The sequence below is a fragment of the Mustela putorius genome, unplaced genomic scaffold (genome assembly GCF_011764305.1).
Source record: "Mustela putorius furo isolate JIRA1106 unplaced genomic scaffold, ASM1176430v1.1 tig00537227_pilon_pilon_pilon, whole genome shotgun sequence".
NCBI classification, from domain to species: Eukaryota; Metazoa; Chordata; class Mammalia; order Carnivora; family Mustelidae; genus Mustela; species Mustela putorius.
In genome coordinates, this window is record NW_025422368.1 from 45,639,806 (window position 1) to 45,659,247 (window position 19,442).

The 19,442-nt window shown below is 39.7% G+C and overlaps 1 protein-coding gene across 6 annotated transcripts in view; it reads left to right on the forward strand.

Moving 5' to 3' along the window:
- The first annotated feature begins 2,461 nt into the window (after positions 1 to 2,461).
- The window catches only part of TMEM19 (transmembrane protein 19), a 32,749-nt gene continuing 15,768 nt past the window's right edge, over positions 2,462 to 19,442 (forward strand). The window contains exons 1-7 of one of the 6 annotated variants that reach the window (XM_004752423.3): positions 2,463 to 2,558; positions 3,104 to 3,226; positions 5,591 to 5,704; positions 13,173 to 13,310; positions 13,699 to 13,953; positions 14,960 to 15,169; positions 16,596 to 18,598. In XM_004752423.3, coding sequence (XP_004752480.1) covers positions 2,522 to 2,558; positions 3,104 to 3,226; positions 5,591 to 5,704; positions 13,173 to 13,310; positions 13,699 to 13,953; positions 14,960 to 15,169; positions 16,596 to 16,759 — 1,041 coding nt within the window. In that variant the 5' untranslated portion in view covers positions 2,463 to 2,521 and the 3' untranslated portion in view covers positions 16,760 to 18,598. Of the gene's footprint in view, positions 3,227 to 5,590; positions 5,705 to 13,172; positions 13,311 to 13,698; positions 13,954 to 14,959; positions 15,170 to 16,595; positions 18,599 to 19,442 lie in introns of those variants that run through there. The other 5 variants (XM_004752428.3, XM_004752426.3, XM_004752425.3 and 2 more) reach the window with 5 other exon arrangements.

Below are 19,442 nucleotides of genomic sequence, written 5' to 3' on the forward strand. Positions count from 1 at the left end.
AATCTAAACCAGATATACAGGGCTATAAAAATTCTGTCTCTCCCAACAATAATTCAGAGGCTTACACGAAGATTTATTTGTAAATACAATTACCAAAGCATGATTTTAATGACAAAATAGGAAATAAGATGTGATTTTTTAGTTTTATTTTTCTTTAAGACTTTATTTGACAGAGAGAGCAAAAGCAGGGGGAGCAGTAGAGGGAGAGGGAGAAGCAGGCTCCTGGCTAAGCAGGGAGCTCGACGCAGGGCTCAATCCTAGGACTCGGATCATGACCTGAGCCAAAGGCAGACCCTTAACAACTGAGCTACCCAGGTGCCCCATAAGATGTGATTTTTCTTTAATTCATTTTTTAATTTGATACTTTAATCCAAAAAATAGTATATTAATATTCTCACTAAAAGACACTGAGCAAACTAGGATGAACCAAACAAGGTCCCTGTCCTCAAGACTACTGGAAGGAAATATTCCATTTGTTTACTCCTGCTCCCTGCACTCTTCCTAATGTCCTTTACAATGAGTCGAATCTAATATAAGAAATCAGTCTTCAGATTGCTGCCTAGGCTTTTAAAACTTGTGCTCCAAAGGTTGAAAAAGAAAAACTTTTGAGTTTAATATCAAGAAAAGTATGTAGGATGCCTGGATGGCTCTGTTAGTTAAGCAACTGCCTTCAGGTCTGGTCATGATCTTAAGGTCCTGAGATTGAGCCCTGAGTTGGATTTCCTGCTCAGTAGAGAGTCTGCTGCTCTCTCCTGCCCCTACTCCCAACTCGTTGGAGTCATAAATGAATGGATAAAATCCTTTAAAAAAAAAAAAAAAAAAGAAAAGAAAAGAAAGCAGGTATGTGCCTATCTCTTAGGTGAACTTTCAGCTTGTTTAGATACAATATTTCAAACCTTATCTCTAACTCTTCTCCATTCTCTTGGACTTCCTATTTTCATGCTCTCCTTAACCAACTACGAATGCCCTTCCCTCAGCTTGGTCACTTAACTTTGTCATCTTTCGTCTTAGCCCTGACAATCCCTCTTTCTATAACACTTCGCTTAGCATACTGAAGTGACATTAACCCTACCCAATTATCTGGTGTGACTGATATTGGCCAGTCAACTTGCTGAGGTAATTCAATTATTTATCTGTACCAAACAGAATAAGACAAAAATAAAGTGAGCACATAATTTCTGTAGGAAGACCATATATAAATTTAGTCAAATAAGATGGACACTACTATTTAATCCCACTTCACAGTTAATTAGATTTCTTACCAAAGAAAAGGATGTTGTCTTGGCATGTTACTTAAATTTAGAATTGTGTGTTTTTTAAAAGTACTTAGTAGTTAAAAAACAAACACTACTTTTCAAAGAAAAAGTACTCTGGGTTAAAAAACATTTGGGTACTACACCTGAAACTCATTTGCCTCCTCTTCTTACATTGTCAGCAATCGACTGAAAAAGTTCAGATATGTCATAATTATCACTTAATTTTAACCCAGGCACACAAGTTAATTTCAAATGTGACATAAGCCACAAGGTTCAAACTTGGTGTTAACAAGAGATTCTGTTTTCTAAATGAATTGACTGAAGGCACACACTTAAAATGAGAGGTGTAGGAACAGAGTTCCACAATGTAAGTGGTGTCACAACAATAAATTTGAGCTCAATAGCAGGAACTATGCCCCACTTTATCTTTACATCTCCAGCAACCAGCAATGTCCCTCACATTATAGGTGCTAAACAGTGTCATTTTAAATAATGTTCTCAGTCATGAAATTGCTCCTCCAAAACAATATATCCCCTTTCCCCTTAAAAACAACAACAACGGGGCGCCTGGGTGGCTCAGTGGGTTAAGCTGCTGCCTTCGGCTCAGGTCATGATCTCAGGGTCCTGGGATTGAGTCCCGCATCGGGCTTTCTGCTCACCAGGGAGCCTGCTTCCCTCTCTCTCTCTCTGCCTCTCCATCTACTTGTGATTTCTCTCTGTTAAATAAATAAAAAAAAAAAAAAAAAAAAAAAAACACAACAACAACAACAACAACAAAAACCGTAATATTAGGCGCCCCTGGGTGGCTCAGTGGGTTAAGCCTCTGACTTGGTTTCAGCTCAGGTCATGATCTCAGGATCCACAGAGCAAGCTCCGGGCTCATCAGGGAGTCGGCCTGAGGTTCTCTCTGTCCCTCCCTCCACTGTGCTCTCTCTCTAAAACAAATCAATAAATCTTTTTAAAAACCCGTATTATTATATGGCATGAACTTTTTATAGATGAAAAAGCATTCAATCACGGTTGAAATGGACTTGCTGGGTTTAAATTCACTTACACTCCTGTTTTCTATTCCTACCCTAGTGGTAGTTTCCATCTTCCCCTGTCTGAGTATGTTTTCAAATGCAAGATTCTAAGCCTCCAGATCACTATTCAGAGGAGAATTCCAAACCCTGGCGCCCCTGGGTGCTTCTGCCAAGCCGCCGGCACTGGAGCCGCCTTTTAAATGCTTACGTGAGTGAAGCCACGCCCTTAGATGGCGGCAGCGCATGCGCGCAGGAAGCGGAGACGCGATTCGGCGTGCGGGTGAGCTTCAGGGTCCGCGGCCTGGGCGTCTGGACCTGAACTTTGGGCGGTTCCCGCGGCTGTTGCGACGGGACTGCGCCCCACCGCCCAGGGCTCACCCTCGGAACCCACCCTGGTTCTGGCTGCGCGCCTAGTCTCTGTGCGACCGACGGCCCCCCCACCCTCGACCCCGCGTCAGCGCGTGGGCGTGTGGTGGAGGCGGAGCCCGCTGTCCCAGGACCGGCGATTGGCTGATTCCGCTTTCCTTTCGCCTTCCTGGCTGCGGAGCTCAGGTGTGAAGTGCCCGCCAGGGTAGGACCCCTCGCTCGGAAGGAATGAGCTATGCTTTTCCAGTGAGGTCTTAATATCGCCCACAGGAGTTTGAGCTATCCGTCAGCCGCAGGTTCCAGAAATAGTTAGGATTTATGTTATTTTTGCGGTCGGTGGAAGATGTTGGCATTTATGTTTGCCTCCGGGAGTTTTTTACTGGCAACTTAAACGACTTATTTTTCCCTAGAAACACTATTCTGTCCCTCAGGGGCTCATATTGTTATTTTCCATGACAGGTCCTGACGACAATATTTGCAAAAAGTATATAAAGATGATAACCAATATAGTTATATTGAGCCTGATCATTTGCATTTCTTTAGCTTTCTGGATTATATCTATGACTGCAAGCACCTATTATGGTAAGTATGAATGTTCTGAGTTGTTTTCTTCTAATCTAATTGGTGGAATTGAAGATTGTATCGTTAATGAAATCCAAAACTTGTATCTTATGAGTGGTTATAAATTATGTTTTCCTAACTTCCACAGCCTGAATTTAATTTACCAACATTAAAATATAAACACTGCTTTGAAGATTTAAAAACCTTTAATAAACGCTGCCTCTGATAATACTGGTGAAACATTTCAAAATACATTTCTGCGTTGTGTGTAGTTATTACATCTACATGAGAAATAAGTGAAATGAAATACAGTTTTGTAAACCAATTGCAGCGATGCGTTTAGTAAGAATGTCTGTAAGTAGTTTATCAGTTTTATGTATCCTGTAAAAATAGCAATAAAAATAAAAGGTGGTATAATGTTTACATTTGGAGTTTTTGGAGGATTTGTCTGGTCTTTGGTCACTTCAAAAGAACAGACATCTTTTTTAAAATCTGAAGCCCCACTTTATAAGATATTCTGGACTCAAGCCTAGACAGTTTTGAATACTCTAGAGTTTAAGTATGCCTTTACAGAAATTTCCTTGGTACTCTATAAAAATGGAGTTCTGTTCAGCTGAAAGGAAAAAGTGAGAGCAAGAAAGGGATTGCCATTTCAGACCTTAGCCTTTTTCAGAGACATGTGAATAATCGAATGAGTGGTGTTCAGGTTCAGAAGCTTTCAGACTTCCTCATTCATAATGAATCACAGTAGAGCATGAGAGGAGATTCTTGTTTGTGCTATTATTATTTTTTTTGTTTGTGCTATTATTAAGTCTGACTTGAACTCCATGGAATAAACCTGGATTTGTAAACCAAAGTGTCCCTCTGGAACCAGGCACCTGATTTTTGCATCTTAAACACACAAGAATTGTGTTCATTTTCAGAAGTAGAATTTTTGTTTTTGAACATTTGGCCTGCTTTGCCTTCTATTTTCCCACTTTTGATAGAAATGTGGGCCATAGTAATAGTTCACATTTTTCGTCATTTAACACATTTCGTATTTAACAAAATGTGAACATTTCGTTCACATTTTTCGTATTTAACTTAGTCTTGTTGTGTAGGAGTCTGTCAGGAACTGTGGGGATTTTATTTTATTTATTTATTTATTTTTTAAAGATTTTATTTATTTATTTATTTGTCAGAGAGAGAGAGAGCAAGAGCGAGCACAGGCAGAGTGGCAGGCGGAGTCAGAGGGAGAAGCAGGCTCCCTGTGGAGCAAGGAGCCCGATGTGGGACTCCATCCCAGGATGCTGGGATCATGATCTGAGCCGAAGGCAGCTGCTTAACCAACTGAGCCACCCAGGCGTCCCACTGTGGGGATTTTTTTTTTTTTAATTTATTTATTTATCAGAGAGAGAGAGGGAGAGAGAGCGAGCACAGGCGGACAGAATGGCAGGCAGAGGCAGAGGGGAGAAGCAGGCTCCCTGCGGAGCAAGGAGCCCGATGTGAGACTCGATCCCAGGACGCCGGGATCATGACCTGAGCCGAAGGCAGCTGCTTAACCAACTGAGCCACCCAGGCGTCCCCCACTGTGGGGATTTTAAACGAGAAAGCTCTGACCTGTCTAAAGAGGGTGGTTTCTCTCCACTGTGGTCAGTTCTGCCATGTGGGCCTGAGCATCCAGTTTTTAAAACAGAAGCCAAGGTTCTGGGTTTTTATATGAAATCTCCTAATCTTTAAATATTGACTCCCAACTCTTTGAAAACATTATGCTAGCCAAACAAAGAAACAAACAAAAACATCTGTGAGGTGAATGCAACCTTTGGAAAAATCAGTTGCTAATTGTTGAATAGAGGTGTGTAGCCTGTAAGAATGTTACTTTAAAAAATAAATCTCTCTAAAAAGCAGAAAGAGGAATAATTGAATCCTGCTAAGAAAGTAGTTTGTTCTGTACAATTATTATTTTTTTTAAGATTTTATTTATTTGACAAAGACCTAGTGAGAGGGGGAACATGCGCAGGGGAAGTGGAGGCAGGGAGCCTGATGTGGGGCTCAATCCTAGGACCCTGGGATCACAACCCCAAAGGTAGACACTTAACAACTGAGCCACCCAGGTGCCCCATGCTCTCTACAATCCTTGAGATTTAATACATGCCTCCTTTTCAAAACAGTGGGGAACTAGATATATATCTCAAATCTCCAAATACATATGAAGTACCAAAACTTAGACAGTACTTACTTGGTCATTTCCCAAAAGGACTGTCTCTCTGGAAATACACAAATCTTAACATAGTTATTTTACTTTGGTGACTTCATCTCGGTTTCTCTACTTATGATAGTATTTTAATCCAGAATGCAGTTATCAAAGCTTATAACCAAGACTTACCTGTAAATTCAATTTTTTAGGTAATTTACAGCCTGTTTCTCCTTGGCGTTGGCTGTTTTCTGTTGTTGTTCCTGTTTTGATCGTCTCTAATGGCTTTAAAAAGAAAAGTCTAGACCACAGTGGGGCTTTAGGAGGTATGTTTTTCTTTTAACTGTTTATGTAATAAGTGCTTGCTTATATAATTTAAACTCATGTTTTCTAAATTCTGAACTTATGAGACTATAAATCCCATTATGCATTTTAGACAATGATAAAGTTGTTACTCAGCATTCCTATTCTGTCAAAATTTCAGATACTGACATACTCAGTGCAATGTACAAATTTAACTTTTAATTGATATCAAGTAGATTAGTGGAATAGATTTTTTAGTTCCTTGATTATTCTGCTCTTTCAGTTGTAGTAAATTACCTGCTGTCAGAAACATTGGAGTACTCCTGGGAGGTGGACAGTAGAGGAGCTGTTGGAAAGAATCATTCTAGGAAATTGCTATTAGTAGCCTCAAACAAAGCAGTCCAAATTAAGTATCCTAGATTTATTTTTCATAACTGAGTTAGGGATAGGCCAGATTTTTGTTCTTTTAGGACATATTTTTCGAGTACTTACTATATGCCCCTCTTTTGGAAACTGGGGATATGGCTCTGAACAAGGCCAAAGTTTCAAGTTCTGGTGGAACTTTTATTCTTTATAACAGTTAGGTAACAAAATACATAAAACTTTTTATATAATGATAAATTTTACCAGAAAAATTAAAATAATAAAGTGTGTATGTTAGGGAATGTGGGCGTTCTTTTGTATATAGGGTCAAGCATAACCCTTTACTCTAAGGACGTAGTTTTGAACCAAAACTTGAAGAAGCTAGCAGTGACAAGCTTGTTCCAAGCTGACAGAATAACATGTGTAAAGACCCTGACATATACCCTGGCTTATTTAGGTATGAGAATAGACTCATTTGACTGGAAAATACTTTAAAAAGGGGGGGGGGTATAGAAAATTAAAGAAATAGGCAAGGACCAGGTAATAAGGAGTCTTGGACACAGTAAAGTTTTTTTTTTTAAGATTTATTCATTTTAGCAAAGAGAGCGTGTGTGTATGAGTAAGAGCTCATTACAAGGGAGGGGCAGAGGGAGAGAGAGAGTCCCAAGCAGAGTCCCCACTGAGGTGATGACCTGAACTGAAACTGATGCTTAACCAACTGAGCTACTCAGGTGCTCCATAGTAAAGATTTTATTCCAAACTAGGTGGAATCTCCCCTGCCTCAAATCAAGGGGGTGACATGATCTGATGTGACATCAGGACTTTGATATACTGCTAGTGTTATAAGCCCCAAACCATGAGGATTACCCCTCAAATACTACAGGCAGGATGAGATCACTACAGAATGACATTTATTTATTTGTTTGTTTATTTATTTTTAAAGATTTTACCCATTTGACAGAGACAAAGTGAGAGGGGAGTGGGAGTGGGAGAAGCAGGTCTCCCACCAAGCAGGGAGCCCAACTCGCGGTTTGATCCCAGGATCCCAGGATCATGACCTGAGCCAAAGGTGCCCCCAGAATGACGATTATTTAGAACTGGGAGGTCTTTTTTTTTTTTTTTTTAAAGATTTTATTTATTTATTTAGAGAGAGCATGCACTTGGGGAACAGAGGGACAGAGGGAGAGGGGAAGGAGAATCTTAAGCAGACTTTGTGCTGAGTGCGCAGAGCCCAACACAGGAATCCATCTCATGACCCTGAGATCTTGACCTGAGTGGAAATCAAGAGTCAGTCACTTAACTAACTGAGCCATCCAGGTGCCTCTCCTAGAAGTGCGCCTTCACGTTGAAGCCAGATATCTACCCAACCTTCAAAATACTAGTGGTCATTAGTCCTAATTTAGCACTGTAAACACACCCTGCTGCCTCTGATCTCATTGAGAGATTATTTTGAGAATAAGGAGGATCACATGAGGGGACATATGGGAATATGACTATAAACTGTAAAGCACTGAGTAGATGATTTGTTCGAAGGAGGTATTATATAGTCCAGTTGTTCACTGTGTTCCTTTGGTTCCTTCAGTATGGATAGTCTGTCATTGGATTTTTGGCTTGACAGGTTTTATTATTTTTTAAAGAATATATTTACTTATTTGACATCGAGCAAAAGCAGAGGGAGCAGCAGGCTGAGGGAGAAGCAGACTCCCTCCTGAGCAGGGAGCCCAATGTGGGCCTTGATCCCAGAACCCTGGGATCGTGACCTGCGCCGAAGGCAGATGCTTAACCAACTGAGCCACACAGGCATCACTTGAATACTAGCCAATAGGATTCGACAAGTTTAAATTTAATTTCACTTACCAGAACTATTCAGCTTGGTGGCTTACTTTTTTTTTCCCAGTCATTCATTCAACAAGTGTATTGTTAGGGTCTCCTATATGCCACATACGTTTCTCGGCACCTAGGATTTAGTAATAAACAAAATGGATAAAAATCCCATTGTCAGAGAGCTTACTGTTTTAGTCAGGGGACACAGATGATAAAAGAGATGGGTTTGAGGCATTTAATCCCCAGAGCTATATGCTGTAAGTGTAGTGGAAATGCACGCAAATGGAGAACTGTCTAGAAAGGCCAGTGGTTGTGCTTCATGTGATTTCACAAGAGTGGCCTTGCTTTTTTTAAGTCACCAAATTGTGTCTGGTGTTCAGTCTTTCTGAAATAAAAGTGTCATTTTGTCAGATAGCCAGAGCTGATCAGACCTAATAAAACCAGTTTCTGTTGCTCATTGTCTCATAGGACTAGTATATGAGTCAGAGTTCAGACATAGTTAGGAGTTGCAGAAAATACCAAGGTATTTTTAAACTACGTGAAAGAAATCATTCTTTAGAAGTACATTGCCTTGGGGCACCTGGATGGCTCAGTGGGTTAAGCTGCTGCCTTTGGCTCAGGTCATGATCTCAGGGTCCTGGGATCGAGTCCCGCATTGGGCTCTCTGCTCAGCAGGGAGCCTGTTCCTCCTCTCTCTCTCTCTCTCTCTCTGCCTGCCTCTCTGCCTACTTGTGATCTCCCTCTGTCAAATAAATAAATAAAATCTTTAAAAAAAAAAAAAAAGTACATTGCCTTGGGGCGCCTGGGTGGCTCAGTGGGTTAAGCCTCTGCCTCAGTGGGTTAAGCCTCCCTGCTGAGCAGAGAGCCTGATGCGGGGCTCGATCCCAGGACCCTGGGATCATGACCTGAGCCGAAGGCAGAGGCTTTAACCCACTGAGCCACCCAGGTGCCCCAAGAGATTCTTAATCTCACAAAACAAACTGAGGGTTGCCGGGGGTGCGGGGGAGGTCAGTAGGGAGAGGGTGGTTGGGTTATGGACAGTGGGGAGGGCATGTGCTATGGTTAGTGCTGTGAAGTATGTAAACCTGGCGATTCACAGACCTGTACCCCTGGGGCTAATAATACATTATATGTTATTTTTTTTTTAAGATTTAAAAAATTTATTTATTATTTATTTATTTTTAGATTTTATTTATTTTTTAAGAGAGAGAAACAATACAAACAGGAGATGGAGAGAGAGAATCTCTTTTTTTTTAAAGATTTATTTGAGAGAGAGAGTACAAGTGTATGTCGGTTGGGGAAGGGACAGAGGGAAAGGAAGAAGCAGACTGCCCTGGTGAGCAGGGGAGCTTGATGCAGGCTTGAACCCAGGACCCTGGGATAGTGACCTGAACCGAAGGCAGGCATTTAACTGAGACACCCAGGTGTCCTGGAGAGAGCAAATCTCAGGCACACTCCTTGCAGAGTGTAGAGCCCGATGTGAGGCTTGATCCCAGGACCCTGAGATCATGACCTGAGCTGAAACCAAGAGTTGGATGTTTAACTGCACCACCCAGATACCCCTCTCCTTTACTTTTGAAAAATGATTTGGCTGGATATAAGCTTCTTGTTTGACAGATTTTTTTTCCTTTTCTTTTCACACTTTGAGTATATCAACCTTCTGGCCTCTGGCATTCTGGCCTCTAGAGTTTCTGATAAGAAACCTGTTGATAATCTTATTGAGGATCCCTCATATGTGATAAGTTGCTTACCTCTTTCTGTTTTCAAGATTGTCTTTGTCTTTGAACAGTTTGGTTATAATGTGTCTCAGTGTGGCTCTCTTTGAATTCATTCTACTTGGAGTTTTCTAGGCTTCTTTCTTGTATGTTTATATGTATGTCTTCAACAAACTTTGGAATTAAAAAAAAAAAACTTGGTAAGGTTTCAGCCATTATTTCTTCAGATAATTTCTCTGCCCCCTTTTCCTTCTCTTTTCTCCTTCTGGGCTTTCCCACATGTGTGTTGTTCTCCTTGATGGTGTCCTATATGTCCCACAGGCTCTGTTCTCCTTTCTTCATTCTTTTTTCTTTCTGTTTTTCATATGGAATCATGTCCATTGCCTGTCTTTAGGTTTGTGGATTCTTTCTTCTCCCTGCTCTGATGTGCCTTTGAATCTCTACTGAATTGTTTTCAACTCCAGTATTCCCTTTCAGTTTCTCTTAGATTTCTGTCTCTTTATTATTATTTCTATATTGTCCCATATTGTTCTCTTGACTTTCTTCATGTCTGCTTTTAGTTCTCTGAGCATCTTTAAAACGATTGATGTCTTTGCTTAGTAGGTCCACCATCTGGCCTTCCAGTCTCCATTCATTTTGTTTTCCCTTTGAGTGGGCCATACTTGTCTGTTTCTTCATATGCTTCAAGATATTTTTGTTGAAAACTGGACATTTAAATCTAACAGTGTGGCAGCTCTGGAAATCAGAATTTCCTCTGTCCCCAGGGTTTGCTTTCTTTCATTTTGTTTTGTCTTGCTTTTGATTGTTGCATCTGTCTTTGTGCCAGGGATCACCTTGATGTATAAACCTAAGATCTTCCCAGTCTTTTCTGAGCCTATACCTTTCCCTGGGTATGCACTATCACCTTCTAATTTTCCCCATAAATGGAGTTTCTTTTGAATGTCCTAGTCTTTAATGTCTGGCTTTCCAAAGGAGGAAAAACAGAAAAATGAAGGAAGGTTAGCATCAGTCCTTTAAATCCTTTGGAAGTCTCTTCAACCAGACAAGAAAGGGCTTGTAACAGTTGGGGGGTGGAGTGTAATAACAGCTGCCAGCCTCTATGTCTATACCTCCATAATCAGAAGCAGCAATCATTGATCAGAATACAAATCCTGAGACATGCCTGGGTGGCTTAGTTGTTAAGCATCTATCTTTGACTCAGGTAATGATCCCAGAGTCCTGGGATCAAGCCCTGCAGTGGGCTCCCTGCTCAGTGAGAAGTCTGCTTCTCCCTCTCCTACTCCCCACTGCTTGTGTTCCCTCTTTCACTGTGTTTCCCTGTCATATAAGTAAATGAAATCTTCAAAAATATCAAATCCTGGTAGGTGGACAATAAGTCTTTCCTGCCCAACCTGGCTCCCACAAGCTGTGTACAGACTGCACCTGCAGTTCCTGCCCTTCCTGCCGTGGGAGTGGGTAGGGGGCTACACTGTTAAGAAATGAACTTGACCAAAGTTAGGTGCAGTTTCCCCTTCCAAGCCTTCCTTTGAAAGTTACAAGCCTTCAGTAGACTCCAGAGTTCCAAAACAGTTTTTTTAGATTGTTCCAGTGCAATTGTTGTCTAGGTGGGAAGACAGATTTCCTGGTGCTTCCTACTCTTCTGTCTTCCCCATATCCTCTGTTCCATTCATTTTTGTAGTATTAACTAACCATTGTGGTAATAGAAACACGAGTACTCTGCTGCTTAACCACCAATTTTACTCTAAGAACATTTTCAAAATTTGTAACAAAGACCTTTAAAGATTATCTGAGTCATTTCAGTGGGGGGGTTGGGAGGCACAGAGGGAGAGGGAAAGAATCCCAAGCAGGCTCCATGCCTAGAGCCTGACATCCAGGGCTCGACCTAACCACCTGAGATCATGACCTGAACCCAAATCAAGACTCTGACACTTAACCAATTAAGCCACCCCTAATCTGAGTAATTTAAGAAGCTAATTCCAGGGTGCCTGGGTGGCTCAGTCATTAAGCGTCTGCTTTCGGCTCAGGTCATGATCCCAGGACCTGGGATCAAGTCCCACATTGGGTTCCCTGCTTGGCAGGAAGCCTGCTTCTCCCTCTCCCACTCCTCCTGCTCATGTTCCCTCTCACTTTGTCTCATTCTGTCAAATAAATAAATAAAATCTTAAAAAAAAAAAAAAAGCTAATTCAGATATGCATCTTCTCTTTATAATAACCTATAGGGGCGCACATGGCTGGCTCAGTTGGTTGACCATCCAACTCAATTTTGGTTCAGGTCATGATCTCAGGGTCGTGAGATCAAGCCCTGTGTCAGGCTCCACACTCAGCTAGGAGTCTGCTTCTCTCCTTCACCCTCTGCCTCTACCTCCACCCCGCCCATTGCACATGCAATCATGCATGTGCACAATCTTGTTTGTTCTTCTGATTAGACTGTAGGTATTATAAGCCTTCCTTGAAATTGTCTACCCATGGAAAAATGAAGGATGTCCCCTTTCTTCTTTGTCCAAATAAAAGAAACAAAAAAAAGTCTAAAAATCTGAAATCACATTTACAGAAAGTATTCCATTTTTTTTTTAAAGATTTTATTTTATTTATTTGACAGAGAGAGATCACAAATAGGCAGAGAGGCAGAGAGAGAGAGAGAGAGGAGGAAGCAGGCTCCCTGCTGAGCAGAGAGCCCGATGCGGGACTCGATCCCAGGACCCCGAGATCATGACCTGAGCCAAAGGCAGCGGCTTAACGCACTGAGCCACCCAGGCGCCCTGAAAGTATTCCATTTTTGATTCCACATAAAATCCAGGATTATTTTGATAGATTTACATATTAAAACATAACTAAGAAACACTACCTCCATCTTCTCACGTAGTTTATGAGGCTCAACAAAAGGGCATTTGAAAGTGTTTTGAAAAGCATGAAAAGCTAGCCTGTAAGAAAAAAAAGATTCAGGCTCTGAAGGGAAAATATAAAAATTAGAAGCTAGAAAGACTGTACAATCTAAACCTCCCTGGGAGATCCACAGCTAATTTGGAAAGTTAGCTATCTATCCAAATATTACATATAAATTACTGCTATTTATTGTGTTCTACAATTTGATTACAAAAAGTATGTCTAGAATGATAACATACATTCATATATTTATAGTTTGTTTGAAAGGAGGTAAAAATATGCTAAAAAATTTTATCTCAATTTGGGACGCCTGGGTGGCTCAGTTGGATAAGCAGCTGCCTTCGGCTCAGGTCATGATCCCAGCATCCTGGGATCGAGTCCCACATCGGGCTCCTTGCTCCACAGGGAGCCTGCTTCTCCCCTCTGCCTCTGCCTGCCACTCTGTCTGCCTGTGCTTGCTCTCGCTTCTCTCTCTATGACAAATAAATAAATAAATAATCTTAAAAAAAAAATTTTATCTCAATTTAATCAAACCAGTTTTTAGTTTACTATTTGGTAATACCTGAATTGGTAAAAATAAAAATGTTTTCGTAATGTACATTTCAGGTCATAATGTAAAAAATAACTGAAAAAAGTCCCATTCTTTTTTTCACTGCATTAATGTATGGAATGAGTATAATTCTGTGTATGTATGTTTTTCTTTCAGGGCTTGTGGTTGGATTTATCCTTACCATTGCAAATTTCAGCTTTTTTACCTCTTTGCTGATGTTTTTCCTTTCTTCTTCAAAACTCACTAAATGGAAGGGAGAAATAAAGAAGCGTCTAGATTCAGAATACAAAGAAGGTAAAATGAATTATGTTTGACATCACTTATAATTTATTTTACTTATAATTTATCACTTTATTTCATCCCAAGATACTATAAGCTTATAATCAGAACATGTTTAGACTGTTGAAACAGATAAATTTTGCATGAGAATAACTTTAAGTAGCGGCCTAATTTAGTTTATCCTTACTTCAGCACAATAGTAACAGTGGAATTTTAGAAGCATTAAAATCTATCATTATTCTAAAACCATATAGAATGTAAGCAAAGGTACCATTTGATTTTTAGTCATTATTAAAATTATAGTAATTTTTCTTTCTTTAAACTTTAAGTTCCTGTAACTGCATGATTTTCCTTCTGAAGAGAAAACATTTCTTGTCCTGTTTATCCACTTGTTTGTTTGTAGGTGGGCAGAGGAATTGGGTTCAGGTGTTCTGTAATGGAGCTGTGCCCACTGAGCTGGCCCTGCTCTACATGATAGAAAATGGCCCCGGGGAAATCCCAATAGATTTTTCCAAGCAGTATACTGCTTCCTGGATGTGTTTGTCTCTCCTGGCTGCACTGGCCTGCTCTGCTGGAGACACATGGGCTTCAGAAGTTGGTCCAATTCTGAGTAAAAGTCCACCAAGGCTAATAACAACCTGGGAAAAAGTTCCAGTTGGTGAGTATTTAAGTTTCTTTAAATAATGAAATGAACAAAAAAAAAATCTGACTTACTATGTTTCTGACTTAAGAGACTGTTAAGAATTTTAGTCTTCTTAACTGGAAAATTGCTGTTGGCTATTAAGCTGATGATAAATAATATTTGCAGGAGATGATAGCAAGTCCTAGATAAACAATACAGAAACACAGAGATGTATCAGGAGGAGAGGAAAAAGAAGAGAATGTTAGAGTGTTTCATGAGGACCTGGTATGTGGTTAGTGCTTTAACACAGATCTTGCCTGTTATTGTTAACTACTAATACTACTATATTGTTATCTTCATCATCACCTCCCCTCCCTTTTTTCTTCCCTTCTCCTCCTTGCTTTTTTCTCCCCTACTTTCTCTTCTTCTTTTTCTTCTTCATATCCTTTTCATTTTTTCTTTTTTTTTTTTTTAAGATTTTATTTATTTATTTGACAGAGAGAGATGACAAGCAGGCAGAGAGAGAGGAGGAAGCAGGCTCCCTGCTGAGCAGAGAGCCCTATTTGGGGCTCGATCCCAGTACCCTGGGATCATGACCTGAGCTGAAGACAGTGGCTTAACCCACTGAGACACCCAGGCGTCCCTCATTTTTTTCTCTTAATCATTATCATCATCCTCTTTAATACCCTGAGTATTCATGTGAATTAGTTCTTTTATTATTTCCATCTTACTAACAAGGATATTAAGAGAAGTTAAGTAACTTAACTACAGGCACATAACTTAGAAATGGCAAAACTATGATTGAAATCAGGCAGTTTGGCTTCATGGAACCATTCCCTTGCATTGCTTACAATGTCAGGAGTTAATGGGGAGAAAAGACTTTTTGAGTAGACTGTGGTCTTTGGATTGTATGAAAGAGAACCTTTTCTTCAGTTGGTCTTGATAAGATAGGTACCAATTTTGTTGTTTGTTTCCTTGATTTTATGTGTTTGTTGATTGTTAACCAGATTATTTTATGGTTGGTTTTTTTTTTTTTCTTCAGGGACCAATGGAGGGGTCACAATGGTGGGCCTTGCTTCCAGTCTACTTGGTGGCACCTTTGTGGGCATCACATACTTCCTCACCCAGTTGGTTTTTGTTAATGATTTAGACATTTCTGCTCCCCAGTGGCCAATTATTGCATTTGGGGGTCTGGCTGGATTACTAGGATCAGTTGTAGACTCATATTTAGGAGCTACAATGCAGTTTACTGGTAAGTATATCACTTTATTATTGTAACTTGTTGGTGTAGTAAATGGGAAAGAAATATGGGGGAGAAAAACATGGCAATGGAAACAGTCCCAAAGACAGAAGAATCAAGAGGCCAGGGAATGACAAGACAGAGTTTTTTCTACAATTCTGATTTTAAAAAATTTTTTTTGTTAAATTAATTGAAAGAGAACTAATTCCACAGAGCAATGAGTAGAACCTGCTTGGGGAAGATAATAGTGCAGGAAACAGATACTTTTGCTTTGGGGACTTCACCTAATCCCAAGGAAAGCAGAACATTTGGGATCAGATCATTTTAATGCTCCACCTTCCATTTGTCTTCCAAGTCTCTTTGAGAGAGAATTATTGTACTACTCTGTACACATATGACCTGTTTTTCTACTGTGACATAATGCTTTCTGTCCCCACTGAATTTTTAGCCCCAACTCAAGGTATATGGGAGAGTTGGTTTTCCCCAGAATTTTCTATGCTTTGCTTCTGAGCTTTTACTTTATGCTTTTTGCTTTATGCTTTTGCTTCTGAGGCATTGTCATTTCAGTGTACTGACATATTCTGTTAGGTGTGTATTTCCTCCACATTCTGACCAACCATGTTTTCTCCTTTGATTCATACAGGTAAGAGGCTGGGAGTTTGGGGAGTTTCCTTGTGTACAATCCTTCCAGTTCTCTTCATCTACCAAGATACTGTTCTTACCCTTCTGCTTTGCTCCCCACCTATCAGAATGTTTTTTCTTTCAGATTCATTTCTCTTATCTAAATACCAAGGAGGAAGCAGTCTGATTTTAGTTCAAGATCAAGGTCACTAACTCTACATACACAAACACACACACACACACACTTACCCTTCCTCCCTCCCTCTCCCTCCCTCTCTGTTTTTGGGTTTCTGTTTGTTTATTTAGGAGCCTAGGTTTTATTCTACACTGAATCCTAACTGGGGACGTTTCTGATCATGTTGAGTGGATTGAAAAAATTAATGTGGGCTGTGGGAAAGATTAATTCCTTCAGTAAATTCTTTATGTGCCTACTTTGTGCTGGCACCACACTGGGTCCTGGGTTTCCATTGCAGAGGCTAAATACAGGATTCCTTTTCTCAAAGATCTCACAGGTTGGTCTTGGAGACCTAGTCTTCTAGTTTCATGCTATCTCTGCTTTTAATGTTCTTCCTTCTTCCGGTGAGGGAATTCCAGCAGTGTTGAGAAAACAGTATTGAAGTGTACTAAAACTCACATTTCAAAAAAAGTTCTTGGTAATCAAGGGTTCCATATCTCTCACCTTATAATTATCCACTGAAGTCAATTTATAAGTGGTTGAGACTTTTTCAAAGATTATATTCTTTGGAGGAGAAAAGCTAATTTGTTTTAAATCAAGTCATTTGGATTTTCCACCTCACTTGCTTCTTTTCCACTCTAGGTTTAGATGAAAGCACTGGCATGGTGGTCAATAGCCCAGCGAATGACGTGAAGTACATAGCAGGGAAACCAATTCTTGATAACAACGCAGTGAATCTGTTTTCTTCTGTCCTCATTGCCCTCTTACTCCCAACTGCTGCGTGGGGATTTTGGCCCAGGGAGTGAACTTCTTTTCATTTACAAAGGTTGAAACTGTGGTAAATTCAGCTAAATTTGCAATTCCAAGTTTAATCCCTAAGAAGAATAATTGTAATTGACAAAGAGAAAATACTGGCTCTTCCCATATTCATTGTGATGAGATTCCACATTTTTCTTCTCATTAACTCCCTTGAAACAGCCAACCTCTTTGTAGTGAAAGATAAGTGTACATAGAACTTACTTGTGTTTTTCTTCTGCTAAATAGAGCTTCTTGAGCAATGAAGCTCTGATGTCCCTAAATATTGCTGTATGTTGGCCTAAAAGTGTAATGCCACTTGTGCCAGTTGCCCAAATTTTAGTTTTGGGTGGTTTAAATTGATGTGTGTGGAAGCCTGAATAAATATACTCTTCACTTCCTCCATTATTTGCCATTTCCGGTTGTGAGAAGTGTGGAGTATGGTTCTTAGGGAGCTATTCCACATGTGTTCTTCCTTCCTCAGGGTTAGTAATGAAAAAAAAGTAAATATCTTTTTCATATGACCATTAGAATGCATGAAAAAAATTATTTTTAAGTAAAAGCAAAAGAGATTTATCTTCTGTCAATAAAATGTGCACCTTACTTATATTTTAGTTGATTTTTGAGCAGACATTATCTTGAATTTAATATTTTTTAATGTATTTCTAGCTTTTTTTGAAATTTATATAGAAATCTGTTTTACTTTGGCACCCTGAACAGTTAGTCACTGGAAAACTATCATAATTATTTTTTTATTTGCTACCTAGAATTGATTGGAAGATGCTATGATTTCCTATTCTGTGCTGAAGTTATGCTCTCCTGTACAATAATAGACTCAACTAAAATGAATTCTACTTTTCTGTTTTATCCTTCACTATGATTTACTGTATGCTAAAGGAGTTTGAAATGGTGTGGATTATTTTGCTGAAACTATTTAAAAATATTTTTCATGTGATTTCCATACACCCGCCCCCATACTTTTTTTACATTGAAATTGAAACTGAAGAGAGATTCCATGAATAACCCACCATTATTAAGAGTGGATAAAGCTTAGATTTCTTTACTGGTGACTCTACTACAGTGATAATTGAGAACTGAGTTGATTCTGAAAGAAAGAAAGAAAAATGCAGTTGACACACTTAATCCAGGCAACAGAGGGGGTCTCAATCCTTGGTTTTCACCTTTGGGTATACTTTGGAATCACCTGAGTATCTTGTCCTGGGCTTCACTTGGAAGGATTCCAATTTACCTTTTCCTGGTTAGAGCCTGGGTATTAGCACTTTTTAAGAGTTCTTGTTCCTGCACATGAGAATCATCTAGGGTGTCTTTTGGTTTTTTAAGATTTTTTTTTTTTTTAAAGTAATCTATACACTCAGCGTGAGGCTTGAACTTACAACCTCAAGATCAAGAGTTGCATGTTCTACTGACTTAGCCAGCCTGGGTAGGGCATTTTTAAAAACACTTGCCAAGGCCCCTTCCTAGATCAAGTAAATCAGAATATCTGAAGGTGAGGCTCATGCATAGGTTATTTCTAGAAAGCTCTCCTGGAGATTCAAATTTTAAACAGGTTGAGAACTACTAAATCAGAATGTCCTAAAGCACTATGCATAAAAGAAGCTTCAAAAGAGTGGGACTTTGCATTTTTATACAGGCAGCTATTAGTAGCAGTGCTATATGCTGTCTTTATACAGTGATATCTTCTAATAATTATACCTATATCACTTACCAGCTCATTCCTGTGTTTTTGATGCAGCCTGTTTATTCCCATAGCTGTTCCAATATGCCTTTTCTCTTTTCCTGGTGACTCATCCTCATGACATACCATGGAATAAAAATATTTTTTGTAACCATCTTTGGGTTTGATAGAATCACCATATCATTAACAGATTAGGGAAATACTGCTTGACAAGCCTTTATTTGAAAACCTAGGGCTAATTGTGTTTTGAAATCAAAATTTTCAGATTTTAGAACACTAATAGAGTACATATATTTTCCTCAAATTCTCAAGAGTCTAAGATAGGGGCGCCTGGGTGGCTCAGTGGGTTAAAGCCTCTGCCTTCGGCCCAGGTCATGATCCCAAGGTCCTGGGATCAAGCCCTGCATCAGGCTCTCTGCTCAGCAGGGAGCCTGCTTCCTCTTCTCTCTCTGCCTGCCTCTCTGCCTACTTGTGATCTCTCTGTCAAATAAATAAATAAAATCTGTAAAAAAAAAAAAAAAAAAAACCCACTTTCATAGAATTCCATATAACAGTATAATAAAAAAATATGTACTGCCTATCTCAGCAGCTTAAAGGTATACATACCATTTCTTAAAACACTATTATGCAGTAGAGGAGAGGAAGGTGTATGTGGCCCAAGGCTTTTGAAGCTTTTGAAGAAGACCTGAAAATTTAAAGGAGTGGCATTTGAGGACTCATCAGTGGAGGTACCAGGAGAATAATGAATTGATAAAATCGGTCATTCCATTCTTAGCTTTTCTCATTACTTGGGTTATGTATGCCTCAGCCAAGCTGAATATATCTTTATTGTTTCTAACTCCTACCTATGTAGGGTGCTGGCTTTAGAAATGCCAACCCCATCCCAATTAGATAAAGACCTAGTATAGAGAAAAATCATGCAAAAATCATAAACTTTGCCTCATTCCTGTAGCATTAACAGATGCTCCCTGTTGTGCACAGCGGGTATACTGGAGCCC